Source organism: Musca domestica, unplaced genomic scaffold, assembly GCF_030504385.1.
Source record: "Musca domestica strain aabys unplaced genomic scaffold, Musca_domestica.polishedcontigs.V.1.1 47, whole genome shotgun sequence".
Taxonomy (NCBI): Eukaryota; Metazoa; Arthropoda; class Insecta; order Diptera; family Muscidae; genus Musca; species Musca domestica.
This window is the reverse complement of record NW_026712338.1, coordinates 4,029,929-4,054,840: the sequence shown is the minus strand read 5'-3', so window position 1 is coordinate 4,054,840 and position 24,912 is coordinate 4,029,929. Positions and strand designations below refer to the sequence as shown.

General features: G+C 36.2%; 1 protein-coding gene across 3 annotated transcripts in view; it reads left to right on the top strand.

The window, feature by feature from the left end:
* The window catches only part of LOC101887342 (putative uncharacterized protein DDB_G0282133), a 69,411-nt gene extending 52,784 nt beyond the window's left edge, over window positions 1-16,627 (top strand). For all 3 annotated transcript variants that reach the window (XM_020037238.2, XM_005184889.4, XM_005184890.4), the window contains exon 10: window positions 15,671-16,627. In XM_020037238.2, coding sequence (XP_019892797.2) covers window positions 15,671-15,694 — 24 coding nt within the window. In that variant the 3' untranslated portion in view covers window positions 15,695-16,627. The remainder of the gene's footprint in view (window positions 1-15,670) is intronic.
* The last annotated feature ends 8,285 nt before the right edge of the window (window positions 16,628-24,912 follow it).

The following is a 24,912-nucleotide window of genomic DNA, read 5'->3' as shown; positions in this document are numbered from 1 at the left end:
GTTCAAAGATGGAGTGTGGTACGGGAGCTGGTGTCTTCTGTGATACCCTTAATGTTCGTGAATCATACAAGCTTGGAAACAACTGTAGCGTATTTCAGGCGAAAATCTTTGCGGTCAAAAAGGCCATAGACCTGCTGGTCACGAGGAGCACTGAGGTCAGCGGTCCGGTGACTATATATGTCGATAGTCAAGCGACACTGTGGGCCTTAAATTCCTTTACTATCAAGTCTAGGGCTGTTTTGAACTGCAAGGAAGTCTTGGAAAACACTGGGTTGTCCATCAAGCTCTGTTGGGGTCCTGGCCATTATAACATCCCAGGTAACGAGACTGAAGGCGAATTGGCCAGGCTAGGATCCGAATCAACTACAATTGAAGTAGACAACTCGTTTAAACCACCACTGTGCCATTTCCTACAAGTCAGTCACAGACATTACTCTGAGAGAATCCAACAAAAATGGCTGGACGAAATGGGATGCACCATCTCTAAAAAATCTGGCACACTCTCTCAGAGAAGAGAACAAGATTGCTGATGTCATTATCAAAACCTGGTTTAAAACATGTGGTGGGTATCATCACAGGTCATTGTAAGGTGAGGGCTATGACCTCGAAATGGGACAGCGACGACATTGACTGCTGTAGGATCTGTCAAGATGAAGAAGAAATCGAGACAGTCGATACTTGCTCTGCCACTGCCCAGAACTAGTGTCACATGATCTGTCCTCTTTTTCTAACACTGACCCTATAGTAATCCTTCAATTAGCCAGAAGATTCAAGTGGCTAAAGACGACACGGCAAACTCCTCAGCCGTAGATCACACTCTATAACTTTATCTCTTATCTTCACCTCTTCTACCAACCACTTTTTCCTCTTTTCCTAACATTCTTCTAGCATGAACACAATGGACCTATAGGTCTCCGAGTGGAACGGTTGCCATATGATAACCGCGCGTCCTTTAACCTAACCTAAGCATTTTTCTGTTATATTATTTAATGCCGACATTAGGAACAGAAAAAAGGAATTTGCCAGTAGTCGGCAGGGGGTGCCGATTACTAGAATTATATAATTTTTGACCAATTTCACCAAAACTTGAGAAAATTATTAAAAAATAATCCAAAAACTACTCAAAAAAAAAAAAAAAAAATAGTTTTGAGTCTGCAGTTGCTTTCATTAGTGCTTTTTGACCAGCTTTTCTAAATTAAGTAGGTTTGTTAAATCAGCTATCTGGCGTTTTAGATAGCGGTGGAATTTTTGAAAAAAAAAAATGTTGGCTATCTAAAGGAAAAAATCAATTCACAAATTCCAAACATAATAAAGGTACTTTTTTCTTTTTTATTTAATCTTAAAAATGACAGCAGTCTGAATTTGGTTGCAGTTTTTTCATCTCACCCTGTATATAACAGCTGATCTATTAAAAGCAAATTTCTTTGTATTTTTTTACCTTTTTGGGGAGGTTTACGAGGAATTAAAGACCAACATTTCCATGTTGCCTCCAGACCTAAGGTCGATAGAAATATTACTAAAGACCAAATTTGGCATTTATGGGGTAATCGATTGGTTTTATATAATATACATGTATGAATTTTTAACTTTAATGGGGAATGAGTTAGCCAATAATGTTCATTTTCGACTCTGTAATGGGAATCTCTAACTCATTTTTTAGTTACCGACAACATTTCGATATAAAAAATGAGTTGAAGTTGACAACATTGGTATCCATCGGTAGGTCTTAGCGGCTACTTTGATTTCATTGCTAACTTACCGATAAAATTCGTAAATTATCGAAATTATAAGCATTTTAATTTTACAGTCTTTGGTCGTTAACTCCAAAAAATGAGTTAACTGGTATGCGTCTTTAATAAATGCTACGATGAGCAAAGTTGGAACTTTATCAATTACTTTCTTCACTGACCATTACATTTGTTTTTCTTTTTTTTTTTTTTTTTGCAATTTTTATCTATTGTGCAGGAGGGTCCAGAAACCATCTTTACACCAGATCTTGTTTTAGTAAAAATATTAGAATATGCGAAAATTTAGGACAACCGGACACCTTTTTCACTTTTTACAAAAGTTATGATTATTCAAAATGTTAACCAATTGCGTGGGAAGTATTAGAATTTTCAAATTTCAACCTGCTCAATATTTCTACCAACACAAGATGTAGTATGAAGAACGGATAGAATAGACCATTTATTCTGGTATTTCCCCAACAAAGGGTCAACATTGTGACCGATTCTTTCAAAACTCCACACATTCTAATATTTTTACTAGCACAAGATCTGTTGTAAAGATGGAATATGTAGGATCACTTTTTCTGGTACTTTCCCCACAACCGGTCAAAATTTCGAATAATTATAACTCTTATAAAATGCCTCTGAATATTTCTACTCCTTCAAGTTACTCTTATAAAATGAGTTACAAGCATCCTATTCTCTTTAAATTTCACAAATCCCTATATTTCTACTAATACCAGATCTTCCTGATACCACCCCCACATCGGGTTAAAATTTTGAGTAAACATAACGCTCATAAAATGCGAAATGGGTGTCCCAACTAGAACGCGATTTATAATAGATATCGTAAAACGATAATGAATTTGAAGGGCCTGTGGTATCATGAATACGGTCCATATGTCACACAGCCAGAGAAACAATTCAATCACTGCATCTGTTATTTCCCGGTCATGTTATCCCGCGTTTTGGAGACCAGAATTGACTACTTTTTTCCTTGGTTTTTTGAAGTCGATGATTTACGCGAATAAGTCGACGACGACTCAAGCCTTAAAAAAGGGAATTGGACGATGCATTAATTAAATACCGCAGCATTAATGCAAAACGGTCATTGACAATTTTATTAAAAGATCGCGTATGTGCCAGCAAAGCCGCGGCGGCAATCTGCACTATATCTTGTTCCATACATAACCTCTATTTTAAGGTATAATAAAGATTTACGATTTTTTAAAATATCTGTTTTTTTTTTTTTTTTAATTTAAAATTTGGACTCTAGTTGACACATCCTTTTTTCTGCCAACATAAGATCTAGTATGGAGATGGTTCACTCCTTCTGGTACTTTCCAAAAAAGGTACAACATTTTGAATAATTATAACTCTCATAACATGCGAACAAAGCCAATGATTTCCTGCATTTCCTGAATCTGCACTATATCTTGTTACATACATAACCTCATTCGGGCTACTTTACGGTATAATAAAGATTTACGACTTTTTAAAATATCTGTTTTTTTTTTTTAATTTAAAATTTGGACTCTAGTTGACACATCCTTTTTTCTGCCAACATAAGATCTAGTATGGAGATGGTTCACTCCTTCTGGTACTTTCCAAAAAAGGTACAACATTTTGAATAATTATAACTCTTATAACATGCGAACAAAGCCAATGATTTCCTTCAAACTGTATGTATCACATACTCTTACCAACAAGAAATCTGATGTGAATATGGAATTTATCAGTCCCTTCTCCTCTTTCGCGAAAGATCAAATAGCATCGAAGTTTTATTGTTCGTCGGCACAACCGAATTATACTTTTTAACTTATTTGAGTTTTCGATAGATGGATCGCAATCCAATGAACTTTGGGAACATGGTCTAGGATGATTGGCATAGAAAATGTCCTCTATCTGTCCACGTTAAGCTTTAGCGCTCTTCCTAATTGTGAGCCACAGTTTTAATGAACTCTAGATATTTCGTTATCTTGGCGCAATGTAATGACGAAATGTTTCTACAAAGTTTAAAATTATATTTGTTCCATACAACCCGATAAAGTAACGGCCACACCCTGCTCATTTGCAAAGAAAAATTGTCCAACGATAAGACCAAACAGTGACTCGTTTTTGGTTCATCGACTTCTCAATGTATGCGTGCGGGTTCTCTGTGCCCAAAATACCACAATTATGCATTTTTTGCATACTGAGCTGATGGTGCTTCTCTTCTTAAAAATTTCTTACGCAATTTTCGCACACATTCTGCAAAATTTCAAAGTAATATCGCAATTTTCCCAGCGTATACGCAACAATATTCTTTTAGCGGCAGGCTAAAATTAATTATCGTTCAAATCAGACATGAACCAAGTGTTACCATTCACGGAAAAAGCACTAGTTGAAAAAAATTTATATTGCGGACCCTTTATATGTTTGTGCAGAAAAACCCCTATTCTGAAGAAAACAATATAAATTTAAGAGACAGCTTTATTTTACCTCCTGTTAAATTACCATGGTACTTACGATTAATAGGTTGTCCCCCAAAAAATGGTAATATATGTCCACTATTCAAGAGAGAGATATATTCAGGTTTCAGCCACAAAGTCCAACATAATTGTGTTTAATTTGAATTTTTATAGTCCCCATATGACGGTATCTCATCGATATCGGGAATTTTCGCGTTTTTTGCCACATTTTCAATATAAGTGTTTCAAATTTGATACGTGAAACTCAACATATATACCAACCCCTGTTACAGAAAATAGTCTATGCATGTTCAAGGTTTTGTATATATCCATTTACCATTGCCGCTCCCATTAAAATATCTAAAGTTTTTAACATATTCTCCAAGCGAGTTCGCTGGGATTTCCTGCCACTTTTACTCATTTCCGCAAGATATCAAGTTTTTTTTATTGAAGTGATCACTAAAAGCTGATCACTTTTAAATTACTCACTTTTCTTAACTCAAATAAAAAATAAAATCGATATAAGGTAAGTGCGCCTAAGTTCAGCATGTGCCAGTAGTCGGCAGTCTTGAAATTTAAACTTAAATAACTAAGAATAGAATTGACCAAATAATAAGTAATTGCAAAAAAAAACGTCAACAGTGTTCTCTGCTCTCTTTCTGTAAAAAAACAATGAGCTCCGATCATAAAGATAATTTTATAGCTTAAAAACATACAAATCAAGCATTTTTCTGTTCAGTCACTTATATCCCCAAAGCGGGGAAACCGAGTCACTCACTTCCTAAGGACTATAAACCGATAAGTCTCTCATCCTTCTTATTGAAAACTTTGGAAATGCTGATAGACATAGAGATCAGATCTCTATTACCCAAGACCGCCATCAGCACTGCTCAGCATGCCTATATGAAAGGTAAATCTGTTGAAACAGCGCAACACGATGTCGTAGGGTATATAGAGAAGAACATGAATGGCTCCTTATTCACCTTGGCTGTCTTCCTCGATATTGAGGGAGCCTTCAACAACGTCACGTTAGAATCTTAAGGTACCCCAACTCCTAATAGACTGGGTTGATACTATGCTTAGCAGCAGAATCATCAACTCGAGCATTGGGGAAACATCCGTCAGGAAATCGGTCACTAGGGGCACTCCGCAAGGGGGCTTCCTATCACCATTACTCTAACTTTTGGTTATTAACAATATACTTATAGATCTAGAGGTAACAGGGATAAAAGTAGTCGCATACGCTGATGATGTCGTCCTATTAATTGCCATGTAATCCCTGCAAACAATCTCGGACCTAATGCAAGGAGCTCTAGTCACCCAATCACGGCGGGCGCGTCACAATGGAATATGCGTGAACCCATCAAAGACAGAGCTCGTCCTTTTTACTAAAAGACGTAAATATCCTTCATTTACACCACCGAGACTAGATGGAGTCACTTTAAACCTCTCACCAGAAGCCAAATACCTTGGCACTATCCTTGACCACCAATTAAGTTGGAAGAGGTACACTGAGGAATGAGCTAAGAGAGGCTTGAATGCACTTTATTCCTGTAAGAACTCCATAGGTAAAAGCTGGGGCCTCAAACCACATATCATTAAATGGATGTATGAGTCAATCGTTCGCCCCATTCTAACCTATGGATCTCTAGTATGGTGGCATTCTTTTAAGAAGTCAACCTACTCACGACACATTAACAAAGTTCAAAGAGGCGCATCCCTACTAATAACGGGTGCCTTCAGGAGCACGCCTAAAGCAGCACTGGATACTCTACTGGGCTTAAGTCCGCTGATCATACATGTGGAGGAACAGGCATTCAGGAGTGCTTTTCGACTCAGAGAACTAAGCGAATGGCGCAGTCAACCCCTTGGACATTCTGCGATTCTAGGACGTATAAGGAATGTGGGGGAGATAGCCTATGCAAGTGACTATATTTCACCACGATTAAGCTTCTACCCACCTGACATACACATACCTGACAGAGACGCTGGACCCATAACAACCCACCTTTCCGCGGCATAGCTGTTTATATCGACGGTTCAAAGATGGAGTGTGGTACGGGAGCTGGTGTCTTCTGTGATACCCTTAATGTTCGTGAATCATACAAGCTTGGAAACAACTGTAGCGTATTTCAGGCGAAAATCTTTGCGGTCAAAAAGGCCATAGACCTGCTGGTCACGAGGAGCACTGAGGTCAGCGGTCCGGTGACTATATATGTCGATAGTCAAGCGACACTGTGGGCCTTAAATTCCTTTACTATCAAGTCTAGGGCTGTTTTGAACTGCAAGGAAGTCTTGGAAAACACTGGGTTGTCCATCAAGCTCTGTTGGGGTCCTGGCCATTATAACATCCCAGGTAACGAGACTGAAGGCGAATTGGCCAGGCTAGGATCCGAATCAACTACAATTGAAGTAGACAACTCGTTTAAACCACCACTGTGCCATTTCCTACAGGTCAGTCACAGACATTACTCTGAGAGAATCCAACAAAAATGGCTGGACGAAATGGGATGCACCATCTCTAAAAAATCTGGCACACTCTCTCAGAGAAGAGAACAAGATTGCTGATGTCATTATCAAAACCTGTTTAAAACATGTGGTGGGTATCATCACAGGCCATTGTAAGGTGAGGGCTATGACCTCGAAATGGGACAGCGACGACATTGACTGCTGTAGGATCTGTCAAGATGAAGAAGAAATCGAGACAGTCGATACTTGCTCTGCCACTGCCCAGAACTAGTGTCACATGATCTGTCCTCTTTTTCTAACACTGACCCTATAGTAATCCTTCAATTAGCCAGAAGATTCAAGTGGCTAAAGACGACACGGCAAACTCCTCAGCCGTAGATCACACTCTATAACTTTATCTCTTATCTTCACCTCTTCTACCAACCACTTTTTCCTCTTTTCCTAACATTCTTCTAGCATGAACACAATGGACCTATAGGTCTCCGAGTGGAACGGTTGCCATATGATAACCGCGCGTCCTTTAACCTAACCTAAGCATTTTTCTGTTATATTATTTAATGCCGACATTAGGAACAGAAAAAAGGAATTTGCCAGTAGTCGGCAGGGGGTGCCGATTACTAGAAATATATAATTTTTGACCAATTTCACCAAAACTTGAGAAAATTATTAAAAAATAATCCAAAAACTACTCAAAAAAAAAAAAAATAGTTTTGAGTCTGCAGTTGCTTTCATTAGTGCTTTTTGACCAGCTTTTCTAAATTAAGTAGGTTTGTTAAATCAGCTATCTGGCGTTTTAGATAGCGGTGGAATTTTTGAAAAAAAAAATGTTGGCTATCTAAAGGAAAAAAATCAATTCACAAATTCCAAACATAATAAAGGTACTTTTTTCTTTTTTATTTAATGTTAAAAATTACAGCAGTCTGAATTTGGTTGCAGTTTTTTCATCTCACCCTGTATATAACAGCTGATCTATTAAAAGCAAATTTCTTTGTATTTTTTTTATCTTTTTGGGGAGGTTTACGAGGAATTAAAGACCAACATTTCCATGTTGCCTCCAGACCTAAGGTCGATAGAAATATTACTAAAGACCAAATTTGGCATTTATGGGGTAATCGATTGGTTTTATATAATATACATGTATGAATTTTTAACTTTAATGGGGAATGAGTTAGCCAATAATGTTCATTTTCGACTCTGTAATGGGAATCTCTAACTCATTTTTTAGTTACCGACAACATTTCGATATAAAAAATGAGTTGAAGTTGACAACATTGGTATCCATCGGTAGGTCTTAGCGGCTACTTTGATTTCATTGCTAACTTACCGATAAAATTCGTAAATTATCGAAATTATAAGCATTTTAATTTTACAGTCTTTGGTCGTTAACTCCAAAAAATGAGTTAACTGGTATGCGTCTTTAATAAATGCCACGATGAGCAAAGTTGGAACTTTATCAATTACTTTCTTCACTGACCATTACATTTGTTTTTCCTTTTTTTTTTTTTTTTTTTTGCAATTTTTATCTATTGTGCAGGAGGGTCCAGAAACCATCTTTACACCAGATCTTGTTTTAGTAAAAATATTAGAATATGCGAAAATTTAGGACAACCGGACACCTTTTTCACTTTTTACAAAAGTTATGATTATTCAAAATGTTAACCAATTGCGTGGGAAGTATTAGAATTTTCAAATTTCAACCTGCTCAATATTTCTACCAACACAAGATGTAGTATGAAGAACGGATAGAATAGACCATTTATTCTGGTATTTCCCCAACAAAGGGTCAACATTGTGACCGATTCTTTCAAAACTCCACACATTCTAATATTTTTACTAGCACAAGATCTGTTGTAAAGATGGAATATGTAGGATCACTTTTTCTGGTACTTTCCCCACAACCGGTCAAAATTTCGAATAATTATAACTCTTATAAAATGCCTCTGAATATTTCTACTCCTTCAAGTTACTCTTATAAAATGAGTTACAAGCATCCTATTCTCTTTAAATTTCACAAATCCCTATATTTCTACTAATACCAGATCTTCCTGATACCACCCCCACATCGGGTTAAAATTTTGAGTAAACATAACGCTCATAAAATGCGAAATGGGTGTCCCAACTAGAACGCGATTTATAATAGATATCGTAAAACGATAATGAATTTGAAGGGCCTGTGGTATCATGAATACGGTCCATATGTCACACAGCCAGAGAAACAATTCAATCACTGCATCTGTTATTTCCCGGTCATGTTATCCCGCGTTTTGGAGACCAGAATTGACTACTTTTTTCCTTGGTTTTTTGAAGTCGATGATTTACGCGAATAAGTCGACGACGACTCAAGCCTTAAAAAGGGAATTGGACGATGCATTAATTAAATACCTCAGCATTAATGCAAAACGGTCATTGACAATTTTATTAAAAGATCGCGTATGTGCCAGCAAAGCTGCACTATATCTTGTTCCATACATAACCTCTATTTTAAGGTATAATAAAGATTTACGATTTTTTAAAATATCTGTTTTTTTTTTTTTTTTTTAATTTAAAATTTGGACTCTAGTTGACACATCCTTTTTTCTGCCAACATAAGATCTAGTATGGAGATGGTTCACTCCTTCTGGTACTTTCCAAAAAAGGTACAACATTTTGAATAATTATAACTCTCATAACATGCGAACAAAGCCAATGATTTCCTGCATTTCCTGAATCTGCACTATATCTTGTTACATACATAACCTCATTCGGGCTACTTTACGGTATAATAAAGATTTACGACTTTTTAAAATATCTGTTTTTTTTTTTAATTTGAAATTTGGACTCTAGTTGACACATCCTTTTTTCTGCCAACATAAGATCTAGTATGGAGATGGTTCACTCCTTCTGGTACTTTCCAAAAAAGGTACAACATTTTGAATAATTATAACTCTTATAACATGCGAACAAAGCCAATGATTTCCTTCAAACTGTATGTATCACATACTCTTACCAACAAGAAATCTGATGTGAATATGGAATTTATCAGTCCCTTCTCCTCTTTCGCGAAAGATCAAATAGCATCGAAGTTTTATTGTTCGTCGGCACAACCGAATTATACTTTTTAACTTATTTGAGTTTTCGATAGATGGATCGCAATCCAATGAACTTTGGGAACATGGTCTAGGATGATTGGCATAGAAAATGTCCTCTATCTGTCCACGTTAAGCTTTAGCGCTCTTCCTAATTGTGAGCCACAGTTTTAATGAACTCTAGATATTTCGTTATCTTGGCGCAATGTAATGACGAAATGTTTCTACAAAGTTTAAAATTATATTTGTTCCATACAACCCGATAAAGTAACGGCCACACCCTGCTCATTTGCAAAGAAAAATTGTCCAACGATAAGACCAAACAGTGACTCGTTTTTGGTTCATCGACTTCTCAATGTATGCGTGCGGGTTCTCTGTGCCCAAAATACCACAATTATGCATTTTTTGCATACTGAGCTGATGGTGCTTCTCTTCTTAAAAATTTCTTACGCAATTTTCGCACACATTCTGCAAAATTTCAAAGTAATATCGCAATTTTCCCAGCGTATACGCAACAATATTCTTTTAGCGGCAGGCTAAAATTAATTATCGTTCAAATCAGACATGAACCAAGTGTTACCATTCACGGAAAAAGCACTAGTTGAAAAAAATTTATATTGCGGACCCTTTATATGTTTGTGCAGAAAAACCCCTATTCTGAAGAAAACAATATAAATTTAAGAGACAGCTTTATTTTACCTCCTGTTAAATTACCATGGTACTTACGATTAATAGGTTGTCCCCCAAAAAATGGTAATATATGTCCACTATTCAAGAGAGAGATATATTCAGGTTTCAGCCACAAAGTCCAACATAATTGTGTTTAATTTGAATTTTTATAGTCCCCATATGACGGTATCTCATCGATATCGGGAATTTTCGCGTTTTTTGCCACATTTTCAATATAAGTGTTTCAAATTTGATACGTGAAACTCAACATATATACCAACCCCTGTTACAGAAAATAGTCTATGCATGTTCAAGGTTTTGTATATATCCATTTACCATTGCCGCTCCCATTAAAATATCTAAAGTTTTTAACATATTCTCCAAGCGAGTTCGCTGGGATTTCCTGCCACTTTTACTCATTTCCGCAAGATATCAAGTTTTTTTATTGAAGTGATCACTAAAAGCTGATCACTTTTAAATTACTCACTTTTCTTAACTCAAATAAAAAATAAAATCGATATAAGGTAAGTGCGCCTAAGTTCAGCATGTGCCAGTAGTCGGCAGTCTTGAAATTTAAACTTAAATAACTAAGAATAGAATTGACCAAATAATAAGTAATTGCAAAAAAAAAACGTCAACAGTGTTCTCTGCTCTCTTTCTGTAAAAAAAACAATGAGCTCCGATCATAAAGATAATTTTATAGCTTAAAAACATACAAATCAAGCATTTTTCTGTTCAGTCACTTATATCCCCAAAGCGGGGAAACCGAGTCACTCACTTCCTAAGGACTATAAACCGATAAGTCTCTCATCCTTCTTATTGAAAACTTTGGAAATGCTGATAGACATAGAGATCAGATCTCTATTACCCAAGACCGCCATCAGCACTGCTCAGCATGCCTATATGAAAGGTAAATCTGTTGAAACAGCGCAACACGATGTCGTAGGGTATATAGAGAAGAACATGAATGGCTCCTTATTCACCTTGGCTGTCTTCCTCGATATTGAGGGAGCCTTCAACAACGTCACGTTAGAATCCATTCATGATTCACTATCAAAACTTAAGGTACCCCAACTCCTAATAGACTGGGTTGATACTATGCTTAGCAGCAGAATCATCAACTCGAGCATTGGGGAAACATCCGTCAGGAAATCGGTCACTAGGGGCACTCCTATCACCATTACTCTAACTTTTGGTTATTAACAATATACTTATAGATCTAGAGGTAACAGGGATAAAAGTAGTCGCATACGCTGATGATGTCGTCCTATTAATTGCCATGTAATCCCTGCAAACAATCTCGGACCTAATGCAAGGAGCTCTAGTCACCCAATCACGGCGGGCGCGTCACAATGGAATATGCGTGAACCCATCAAAGACAGAGCTCGTCCTTTTTACTAAAAGACGTAAATATCCTTCATTTACACCACCGAGACTAGATGGAGTCACTTTAAACCTCTCACCAGAAGCCAAATACCTTGGCACTATCCTTGACCACCAATTAAGTTGGAAGAGGTACACTGAGGAATGAGCTAAGAGAGGCTTGAATGCACTTTATTCCTGTAAGAACTCCATAGGTAAAAGCTGGGGCCTCAAACCACATATCATTAAATGGATGTATGAGTCAATCGTTCGCCCCATTCTAACCTATGGATCTCTAGTATGGTGGCATTCTTTTAAGAAGTCAACCTACTCACGACACATTAACAAAGTTCAAAGAGGCGCATCCCTACTAATAACGGGTGCCTTCAGGAGCACGCCTAAAGCAGCACTGGATACTCTACTGGGCTTAAGTCCGCTGATCATACATGTGGAGGAACAGGCATTCAGGAGTGCTTTTCGACTCAGAGAACTAAGCGAATGGCGCAGTCAACCCCTTGGACATTCTGCGATTCTAGGACGTATAAGGAATGTGGGGGAGATAGCCTATGCAAGTGACTATATTTCACCACGATTAAGCTTCTACCCACCTGACATACACATACCTGACAGAGACGCTGGACCCATAACAACCCACCTTTCCGCGGCATAGCTGTTTATATCGACGGTTCAAAGATGGAGTGTGGTACGGGAGCTGGTGTCTTCTGTGATACCCTTAATGTTCGTGAATCATACAAGCTTGGAAACAACTGTAGCGTATTTCAGGCGAAAATCTTTGCGGTCAAAAAGGCCATAGACCTGCTGGTCACGAGGAGCACTGAGGTCAGCGGTCCGGTGACTATATATGTCGATAGTCAAGCGACACTGTGGGCCTTAAATTCCTTTACTATCAAGTCTAGGGCTGTTTTGAACTGCAAGGAAGTCTTGGAAAACACTGGGTTGTCCATCAAGCTCTGTTGGGGTCCTGGCCATTATAACATCCCAGGTAACGAGACTGAAGGCGAATTGGCCAGGCTAGGATCCGAATCAACTACAATTGAAGTAGACAACTCGTTTAAACCACCACTGTGCCATTTCCTACAGGTCAGTCACAGACATTACTCTGAGAGAATCCAACAAAAATGGCTGGACGAAATGGGATGCACCATCTCTAAAAAATCTGGCACACTCTCTCAGAGAAGAGAACAAGATTGCTGATGTCATTATCAAAACCTGGTTTAAAACATGTGGTGGGTATCATCACAGGCCATTGTAAGGTGAGGGCTATGACCTCGAAATGGGACAGCGACGACATTGACTGCTGTAGGATCTGTCAAGATGAAGAAGAAATCGAGACAGTCGATACTTGCTCTGCCACTGCCCAGAACTAGTGTCACATGATCTGTCCTCTTTTTCTAACACTGACCCTATAGTAATCCTTCAATTAGCCAGAAGATTCAAGTGGCTAAAGACGACACGGCAAACTCCTCAGCCGTAGATCACACTCTATAACTTTATCTCTTATCTTCACCTCTTCTACCAACCACTTTTTCCTCTTTTCCTAACATTCTTCTAGCATGAACACAATGGACCTATAGGTCTCCGAGTGGAACGGTTGCCATATGATAACCGCGCGTCCTTTAACCTAACCTAAGCATTTTTCTGTTATATTATTTAATGCCGACATTAGGAACAGAAAAAAGGAATTTGCCAGTAGTCGGCAAGGGGTGCCGATTACTAGAAATATATAATTTTTGACCAATTTCACCAAAACTTGAGAAAATTATTAAAAATAATCCAAAAACTACTCAAAAAAAAAAAAAATAGTTTTGAGTCTGCAGTTGCTTTCATTAGTGCTTTTTGACCAGCTTTTCTAAATTAAGTAGGTAGCTATCTGGCGTTTTAGATAGCGGTGGAATTTTTGAAAAAAAAAAATGTTGGCTATCTAAAGGAAAAAAATCAATTCACAAATTCCAAACATAATAAAGGTACTTTTTTCTTTTTTATTTAATCTCATTTTTATATATACTATACTATTCTTGATTTTCTACCTATATGTGGTTTAGAATGATAATTAAAAAAAACACTATTTAAAAACGAAATTAATTTCAAATTCTGGATTAAACTGTGAATTTGTAATATAGCATTATTTCATACTATTTGAAATAAAATAATATACAAATAATAATATACACCACTTGGACGTCATGATCCATACATTGCTGTGGGATGTAATAACACCCTCTACGAGCTTTAGATCAGGTTTCGTTAAGGTTAGTAAGGACTTGTTCGTTTACTAGAAAGTGTTGTCCAGATAGACGACATCCCGCAGTGTTCAGCCATTTTTGATGACCTAGAGTAATGTTTCTCAATCATTCAGATAATGTAGCATTGTGCATATGTATTTTCGGCTGTTTTTTTTTTCTTCTGTCATAATTAAGAAAAATTAAGAAATGTTCGGTATTGCGTTATTTGTAAAGAACGTTAGTGAGTGCACATAATCGTTTGTTGCTTATTTCAATTTGTGTGCGGAACAACAACAGACGGTGCCCCTTGTTAAAAAAAAGAAGTAAGCAAGGGCTATAGTCGTGCGGGACCGACCATGTGATACCCTACAACACTACAATATGTTAGAAGCCCCCTTATATCCAAACCCATTTTAGAAGATTTCGCTTTTGAAATTTGTCATGGAGCACTGCCCAGATATTACCTTTAGTATTTAGACTCATCTGCTTGATTTGCTTTTCTACGATATTTGACTATATTCGTCAACGAAATCAGCATAAAAACCCAGAAGTTCGCCTTTTGTATATTTCGGATATCGCCTGTAAATAATGTTGGTATTTTTTCAAACAAAAGTGGTGGTCCATTCTACCTGCGATCCTAAGCTCTAACTTCATGCGAGATTTCGTGTCCTTTGTTTCCTATTTAGGACGCTTATAACAATTGCAAAATCAGGAACATTTTATCCCCAACCTGTGTTGTAAGGTGAAAAAAAAATTCAAAACAAACACTTCAATATTATAAATCAAATTGACAAAATCGCATGCGATAAAAAATATGAAAAAATAAAAATATGTCACAAAATACTACAAAATCTATTATAACAGAATTATTGGTAACTTTTTATGCGATTTTTTTAGATTTTATACTTTTATGCCAAAAGGGCATTCTGAATTGACAAAATTTGTCAAAATCGGTCCAGCCATTCTTGAGCTATAAGCATTCTAGGTAACATCCCCTACCTTTGTATATACACATTGTATATATTTCGCTATATATATATCCGATATATTTACTATCGACATCTACGTAACGGTCAGAATTAATTGATTTCGCCGAGATTAAAAATATTCGCGTTTTAATAGAAAACTTGACTTTTATTTAACACAAATCTTATGGTCTATTTCACCCACTAAATATTACCCGATGACCATCAAAATTGGAAGGCTTCTGCCCAGCCCTAAGCTCTAGCCCCATGCTAACTTCCGATCGGTCTATAATTGCGACCTGTAGAGCAACTGCAAAATCAGGAAATTTTTCAGTTTTTGGTCCATTTCAACCCCTAAACATTATGCGATCATCTCCAACAGCAATAGGCTTCTATTCTGGCCCTAGCCCCACCTCCATTCTAAATTTCGTGAAGATCGGGCCATAATTGCGACCTATAGAATGATTACAAATTAACATGGACAGACGGACGGACATACATAGCTAGATCGACTTAGCTCGGCGAGATAGGAATATCCATATATACTTTCCTATGTGGGAAACCATTATTTCGAGGTGTTACATAATTTTTGGCCCAATCAAACTTATAATACCCCCAACACATAGTGTTGTAGGGTATAAAAACTAATTTCATTACAAAATGACATTTTTAATTTAAGTTTTAACTCATATAATATTTTTTTATTCCTTTTCTTTTCAGATTTCTGGAGAGGGATCATTGTAGATTTGTTCCACTTTGTTGTTTATTTCAGTTTTTATTTAATATGCTAGTTAGTATTATAGTACATACTATACAATACACATAAGTATTAAAATATTCATATTAGTATAAAACTTAAATTGTAATTTGTATTACTATTGCTGCTCATAAAGTATTGTACTCGGTGCTATAACATAAGATATGTACAATTGAAATTAATGATTTATATATGCATACATGAAGTAATTGCAGGAACATGACTGATTTCAATAGAAACAGAAATAAATTATAGAATGCATATAAGAATATTATATTCAACTTAAAGAACCGACCCCCCTAGATGATTAAAAGGTTAATGAGCATACATATACTACCTACATACTAAAGATGCATATGTATATCTTCTCGTCAGCAGTTGTATTGTAAAATCTTTGAAATCCAGTCAAATTCAACAAATTAAATTTGTTATAAAATATCTAGTTATTAATAGCGTATTTATTCCCTGTTAAATCGGACATTGCTTTAAAACGTTTGCATTGTAAGAGACAATCTGAAATATGTCGAAGCAGTCTTACCTTGGTCCTACTCTAGAAAAGTTAAGTTTTAAAATTAAAGATATAAATGAAAATACATAGTAAACTATAAATACATGTTCGATTTAATACCAAATAAATGCAACATTTTCAAATACTAATGAGTCGTTATTATCCTCAGAAACATATTAGGGTAAAAATTGCATTTCAATAATTTGATTATAGAATCTAGTTTTGTATATAATATTAAAATTTTAGAAATTATTTAATTTAGTGTACGCACGAATATTAAAATTCCATAATTTGAAAAATTATTTGTAGCGGTGGTTGTATGTACATATGCACATCATACTGACGCAGTTTGTAGGGACTCAAAAAGCTTTTATAATAAACTAATGAAAACATTTCTTTATGAATGATGAAAGATGTCGGATATAATGCTTGGAATGGTTCAGACTATTGTATAAGACTTCCATACAAGAAAATTTTGCAGATGCCTAATGCAGATGTCTAATGCACAAACGCAGTCATGATATTGGCATATAACTAAAATCCTCATATTGTACATAGGAATTATAGAGCAAAATTCATTTAAAGTATTGTACCATGTGACATTAAGGTATTGTGGGTTTAATCAGTGCATTGCACAATTAATTGTGCTTTTTCGTATAATTTTATGATAGGCGTAATAATCGAACCAAACCTGTGATAATCGACATTAGTAACCACATTTTAAGTTAAACGAGTATATGTCGCAATTATGTTGCACCATATTTGCCGATGCCTTTGCACAATTATTATTTTCAACTTTTCGAGCTAGTTCCGATGGGATATATACGTATACTGGCGATTGGTATTCTGAACAATAAAAAATCTGGTTTTGCTTTTTAATCCTATGATAAATATGCGTAAATTCCGCATTAAACGAACTTATATTCACATACATACATATATACATATATTATTAAAGACCATAAACCGAACGCAACAATATGAAACCTTGAAAGCTGTGGTCTCAATGCGAAGTTCATTCTCCAAATATTTAGATTCAAATAAGCCAATAAAAATCTTAAATATTAAAAAACAAACGGCCAAATAAATATTATGATTTAATCATATACATACATTACTACATTAATATACATAAAACCAATGTCTATTATAAACTAAATAATAATACTGAATAAAGAGTCTCGATGTTTAAAAACATTAAAAGTACCGATTTAAAAATATTTGCAAGAAAATAAGGTGAGTGTATTTGTAAGAACTGCCAGGGTATGCGTCGGACGCTCCTTTACTGAAACAGGGAAAGGACAAATATCTGTCCTCAGTATATCTACCTTTCGACCAGATACTGAGAAAGGTAAAATATACTAATAGACTAATACAGTATTAACATTGCAAGTACTGTGTTTCTTTTCTTCACTTTGAATTGCCTTTTATTCCATACGCAGTTATTTTTAAATGTGAACCATTTGTGTAAATATATGTAGTAGTGAATTGCAGTAGTTGATTAGAACGGGATGAATGTCAGTTTCATTTTTAAGAACATTTTCAAAGTTAATACAGACGAACATCTATTATCCGGCACTCCTATATTCGAATACATCGGTTAACTGGCATATTGCCCGTGCGCAACATCATTTTGTAAGTACTCGTTATGCAAATGACACTTTTTGTCCTCGCTAAGCGCAGACGTTACTCTATCTATTTCTGTCTTAAGTTGAGCACATGACTGTTCAATTGTTTATACCCTCCACCATACATTTTATGGAAGCTGTATTAAGCTTGTTATTCTGTTTGTAACTCCTCGAAATATGTAGTGTGGATCAGAATAAGATTATATGTGGATTTAGAACAAATGAAGTAGATTGATACAATTCGTACATTTTAGATCCTTTGGTATAGTAATTGGAGGTGTTTTTGCTATTTTAGTCATAGTTTTGAACATACGTTTGTATGAAACTGTCCATATAGATCCACGTTAAGGCATAATCCCCATATAACTGTACGCCCGATATTCGGTATTTCGACGACTTGCTTTACATTTGCACCGGAATTGTATAAAATTTTGTATTTAGGATTTTGTAATGGAATCAAGCCATTATGGACAATATAAAGTATACACTATTGATATGATTAGTGCATAGTTTATACACCTTTAAAAATAAATGTATCGGGATTGAATATTGGGTTGAAAATCACCAATCTGCAAAATGTTCGGAGATATCGCAATATGGGTGATGTAAGAAATCCTGAGCCTACTCCACCAGTCTTCGGAAGACAAAACCTATTACAAACTCTTAATTCCGAATTTTTAACGATTCCGCTTAAACAAAGTTAATATGCCCTTCATTGTCTGGTAGAGAGTATAAAAAACAATTAGAGCACATAAAGACAGAAGATGTTATGAGATACTTTGCAAATTATCCTTACATTAGTCTCGGAATACACGTAGTAATTCGAAAAAGCCGAATCGGAACATTGGTAACTCGTTCCACAAACGAATGACTTTCACAGCAAATGATTATCTCGGGTGCCAATTGATGGTAATATGCAAAAGTGCTATTTCATTCTAATGGCAAACTAAAGCAAAAACAAGTAAAAAAGCAGTAAGTTTGGCCGGGCCGATCTTTGAATACCCTCCACCATTTAGAACGAATTTGAAAGTTTCTGAAAAAGATAACTTTCGGCGAAAATTCTGTTAACATTTTAAAAATATTGAATATAGCCCGTCTGTACGACGTGCACCTACATAGGCATTGTTTGTCACAAGCCATTACCATATTCAAATTCGAAACTTGAAATAAACGGTGAATAATGACGCTAAAATCATCAAAATACCGAATATTTGTGAGGTGCCGTTATATGGAGGCTATACGAAGACGTGGACCTGCACAGACAACTTTCTGTCTTAGGCTGTAGTATTCATTTCGAGCTTCGAACACCAAATTTGAAACAATTCCGGAATATCGGGAGGTACCGTTATATGGGGTCTATACGAGAACGTGGACCTACATGGCCCATTTACGAACTTAACCTGCCTACTGGCATAATAAACATGTTTGCAAAATTTTAGCATTCTATCTCAATTCGTTCGAAAGATAGCGTGATTACAACAGACAGACAGACAAACGGACATGGCTAAATCGTCTTAGAATTTTACGCTGATCAAGAATATATATTTGTTGGGTCTACAATCATTTTTTCGATGAGTTACAAACGGAATGAAAAAATGAATATACCCTCCATAGTATGGTGGAGGGTATAAAAATTATTTCTCGGTTTAGCCGACAGATGTATACCCTCAGCCAATGTTCGATTATTCAAATATATTTTGACTTATGATATGATTATTCAAATTGTTGACCCTCTATGCAGTAGGTTCTGAAGTAATGGGTCAATATTGTTCGATTTGTATCAGACCTAAACACATATGATATAAATATTTCGTCGTGCCAGGATTGAACTATATTGGTAACTTCCTTCACTTTATATGAGATATGTGATAATTTTTAGAAAATGTTAAAATGTGCGTGAGGTACCCTAGATATAGTCGAACGAGGCATTCCATTTTCATTTTTTTTTTCATGTAAAATTTTCAAAATATTGAACCCTATGTGGGGGAGGTACCAGAAGAAATCGGCCGATCTCTACCATCTTTATAATAGATCATACGTTGATATTGCGATGTACCAAGTCTGAATAGAATCGGATGTTCATTTCGCGTTTTATGATCTTCATGGATATTAAAAATGTTAACCCTTTCTGGGGGAGGTACCAGAAGGAGTAGACCGATATATACCATCTTCACACCAGACCTTGGGCTAATAAAATATTGTGATATGTCTAAGGCGAGAAGAGAACTAGATGCTTTTTCGGATTTTATGATCGTTTTGTTTATTCAAAACTTTCACCCTTTGTGGGGGAGGTACCAGAAGGAGTATTCCTATATCTACCATCACTATAACACATCTTGTGTTGATGGAAATATTCAGATGTGCCAAATCTAAATGGAATCGGATGGACGCTTTATGAGCTTAATGAATATTCAAAATTTCGACCTTTTGTGGGGGAGGTACCAGAAGGAGTGGACCGATATATTCCATCTTAAAACCAGATCTTGGGTTTATAAAAATATTGGGATGTGTGAAATTTTAAGACAATCGGATTCTTACATCACATTTTATGAGGGGTAAAATTATTCAATATGTTTACCGTTTGTGGGGAAGGCACTTGAAAGAGTGGACTGATATTATCCATTTTTGCACCTGACTTAGGACTGACACAAATATTAGGATTTGCAAAGTTGGAGCAAAATCGGATTATTGCTTTCCTTTCTGTGCAGAAAATATTTTTTGTTTTTTTTTAATTTCGACCTTTTGTGGGGGAGGTACCAGAAGCAGTGGACCGATGTTTTCCATCTTGGTACTAAACCTTGGATTAATAAAATAATTGGGATGTGTTACATTTGAAGACAATCGGACTCTCACATCAATTTTTATAACAGTTGCAACTATTCAAAATTCTGACCTTTTGTGGGGGAGGTACTTGATGGAGTGGACCGATATTGTCCATTTTCACACCTGACCTAGCACTGACGTAAATATTAGGATTTGCAAACTTGGAGCAAAATCGGAATATCCCTTCTCTTTGTGTGCAAAAAATATTTTTTGAAAATTTCGTCTTTTTGTGGGGGAGGTACCAGAAGGAGCGAACCAATATATTTCATCTTAACACCAGACCTTGGGTTGATAATAGTATTGAGATGTGTGCAATTTGAAGAGTCCGATGATTCTTACATAACAATTAATAAGATTTGTAATTATTTAAAATTTTGACCGTTTGTGGGGGGAGGTACTTGATGGAGGACCAGAAGGAATGGACCGATATTGCCCATTTCCGAACTCGATCTAAGTTTGACAATAATATTACGACGTACCAACTTTGGATCAAATCGGATACTTGCATATTCGCAAAATTGATTGCAGGCCCTAATACGGATTACAAAAAATGAAAAAAGAATAACGACTGTGCCATAACCAAGCAACAGCCTAGCAACGTAGCATGAGTTGTAAAAGATTAGCGAGGTCCGAATTTATACTGTATTTATACACTACAACACTATGTGTTGGGGGTATTATACATTTGATTGGGCTAAATTATGTAAAGCCTCGAAATGTGGTTCCCCACATAGGAAAGTATATATGTACTTCGCCTATCTCGCCGAGCTGAGTCGATCTAGCTATGTGTGTCCGACCGTTCGTGTGTCCATGTTAATTTGTAATCACTCTACAGGTCGCAATTATAGCCCGATCCTCACGAAAATGTATGTGGGGATAGAAGCCTATTGCATTTGGAGATGATCGCATAATATTTAGGGGTTGAAATGTACCAAAAACTGAAAAATCCTGATTTTGAAGTTGCTCTACAGGTCGCAATTATAGAACAATCGACGCGGAAGTTAGCATGGAGCTAGAGCTGGGCAGAAGCCTTCCAATTAGCACAAAAAGATGTCAATAAGGATGTTAATATAGATTTTATAGTATTTTGTGATATTTGTTTATTTTTCACATTTTTATCGCATGCGTTTTTTATACCCTACACCACAAGGTGGTCAGGGTATTATGTCTTTGTGCATTTGTTTGTAACAGGCAAAAGGAAACGAGATAGACCCATAGTTCCTTTTGATGATCTGCATAGAATCACATTCTGAATCGATTTATGCACGCCCGTCCGTCCGTCTGTCCATGTATTTTTGTAAACAAAGTACAGTTCGCATTTATTGCCCTATCCAGATAAAATTTTGCACAAATCATTTGTTTGGCCCAAGGAAGAACCCTATTGAAATTGTAGATAATCGGTCAAAATTTAGATATAGGTCCCATATATATCTTCGTCCGATTTGCCTTTTATTGTGCACCAAACGTGTAATATCAGTCCGAATAGTATGGAATTTTGCACGTACAATCAGATTGGACCTGAAAACAAGTATGCCAAATTTGATCGAAATCGGTTCAGATATAGCTATAGCTTCCATATATATTGTTCATCCGATTGCTTATTTTTGTCCTCCGCAGCCGTAGTATGCACTCTGTAACAACAATATTTGGGGAGATATATCAAATACAGCTCAGAAATACATTTGCTACATTTTATCGAGATCGGTTAAATTAATTGTGGACTAAATGGGAAATACAAGTCCGAATTTAAAAGATACAAATGCTTCGGCATATTTAGTTCTTTGAACCTTAAATTATAATTATAATCATAGCTTGTATGATTGAATTCTTCCATAAAAACTTTAGGAGATACAGAGGGGCCTCCTGCTTTTGGAGATGATCGTTTATATGACATCATGAAAACTGAATATATTGATAAAAATCAATAAGAACATCAAAATTAATAAATGTAAAAATTAAATTAAAAATAAATCTATTAAAGATGAGTTTCGTTTGGCCGTGTTGCCGTCGTTCGCGAGCGATTTGGATAAAATAGGTTTCATTGTACTTTCTTCGAGTAATGATATCATGTTAAAACTGTTTTATTAGTATGTAAATGTATAAAATTCTTAATGTGTTGAATATGCATCATCGTTCGTCAAATTTAAAGAGCCCTGATCAATGGTTTTCACATGGACAGGTCCGTCTAGTCTGTTTTATAAATTTTCAATATCTAATAATAAATGGGATCAGAAGAGAAAATTTCCTAACTGTAAGATTATTCATTGTCTGGCTGAGCCGCTTCGATGTGTGAAATATCAATTGTCCTGACCTATAGGCGGAAATGTTTTTGTCTGAAAATAGTTTCAAGCATTAATTAGCCAACATGCCTGAGCGGTGTGCTGTATCAAGGGTTTAATGTATTTTGTTTAATTTTTGTGTCCTTATTTTCTGTTGATTGTTATGATTTTGTCAGCTGCCAAATGAGGGACCAAACGTGTCAGCGAAAATTCCAGTGGGGCATTCAACTTGAGCTAAATTTGTTTACAAAATCTGTTAACAAATACTTTGGATGGTTTTTGTATGTTAGGTAGGCATGAATTTGCATGGTTGGAGGTTCCAAGAAAGGATACATATATATGTTTTCGGATGGACGTTAGATCTTAATGCGAATATAGTAAATGTTAAAGGCATTAGATGTGTAACGTTTTCACTTTATAGAGCACGGTGTTTGCACAAATATAAAAGCAGAAGCTTAATTTAAAATATACTTGAAAATAGTAAATGAAGCCGAGACTATTCTTGATAGATATATATTCTGTCAATCATGTCAAAATTTCTTAAACTCTTCGTTAAGTTAAAAGTATTGCAGATGAAGATAAAAGAAAAATGGCAGTGCTACTGAAGATTAGTGATCCTTTTCTGCTGTCATTGATTGTAGTTTTGAAAAGTTTTAGTCACAATTGGAGAAAGGCATGGGGAAAGTGTTAACACATAAATTTACAAATATTTTGATGATTTTACATCCTTTTTTAGCTGCCCTTTCAAGGGGGTTGATCTAAAAAGACTAACATAAAATAATTTGGAGGACGTCTCCAAATTGTTAAAAGTTTACTTACATGAAAAGATTAAAAAAGTCAATCTGCTCAACGGATGGTACCGGAGGCCCTTAGACTAGCGGTCATTGATAAGACTGACCCCAAAGGTCGAACAGCGAAATGTACGGATGACCAAAGCTTTCGGTTGCGAAGGATTCACATCAGCTTCCCACAAAGCATGCAGTAGTGGACAAGCCTAATGTATAATTGCAAGGCTACGTCTGCTGAACTCTAGCTAACCCTCTTGGAAGAAGGTGGTGGTGGTAAACCACTACTGATATTCTCAATCTACATGCCTTATGAAGACACGGATCCGCCAAAGTGTGCGGTACATGCAACATTAAAGAAAGTGTGCGGCACATGCAACATTAACCTGGGATGTGTCGCAAACGCCCATCACTTTTACTGCGGAAGCAGTTATACGAATGTTGGAGGTGTGTCAATATTCAATTTATTCCCAACAATTATTTTAAAATATCTAATGTCGTTAACACTCAAACTGTTTAGCAGAGAAGTCATTGACATCACCACGTCCAATATGGACGACTCTGCTATTAGCAATTGGAAGAAGTCTGAAAAGTGCTTCTTCTCAGAGCATAAGATGATATTCTTCCAGGTGGATGAGGTGTCAGACAGAAATCTTAAAGGAAACCAAGAAGGACAGAAATGTAAATCCCCTACGTCAGAGTTGAAACATGATTCTCAAAATCTGAAATTAAACAGGGAGAGCAGTGAATGTTGTTACAAGCGTCCTTCGTTCAAGCTATGGGAAATCTAGCCAAATCACCTTCCCTGGGTGGAAATCCCAGCCGGTTTGGTGAATTGAGGACCTGTTTTTTTTTCCAGAAAAGAGCAAGAACGTCAGATAACTGGGCCAGGAAAACTAAACATAGTTCCGATTGGAAAGCTTATAAAGTGAGTTAAAGTGGATTTTGCTGACTTTTTTGCCAGACTTAAGAATCCCAAGTCCATAGGCAGTATAAAACGAGATGACGGTACAGGCACTTCATTCTAGAGACCCTCGACCCCCTATCAGCATTTTTACATTAATTATTTTTCCATTATGCATTTTGTCCAGTCTTTGTACCAGACAAACCCCTCAAATCGTAAAGACTAGACAAAATGCACAATGGAAAATTAGTTAATGTGAAGAATATATAGGGGCGCTG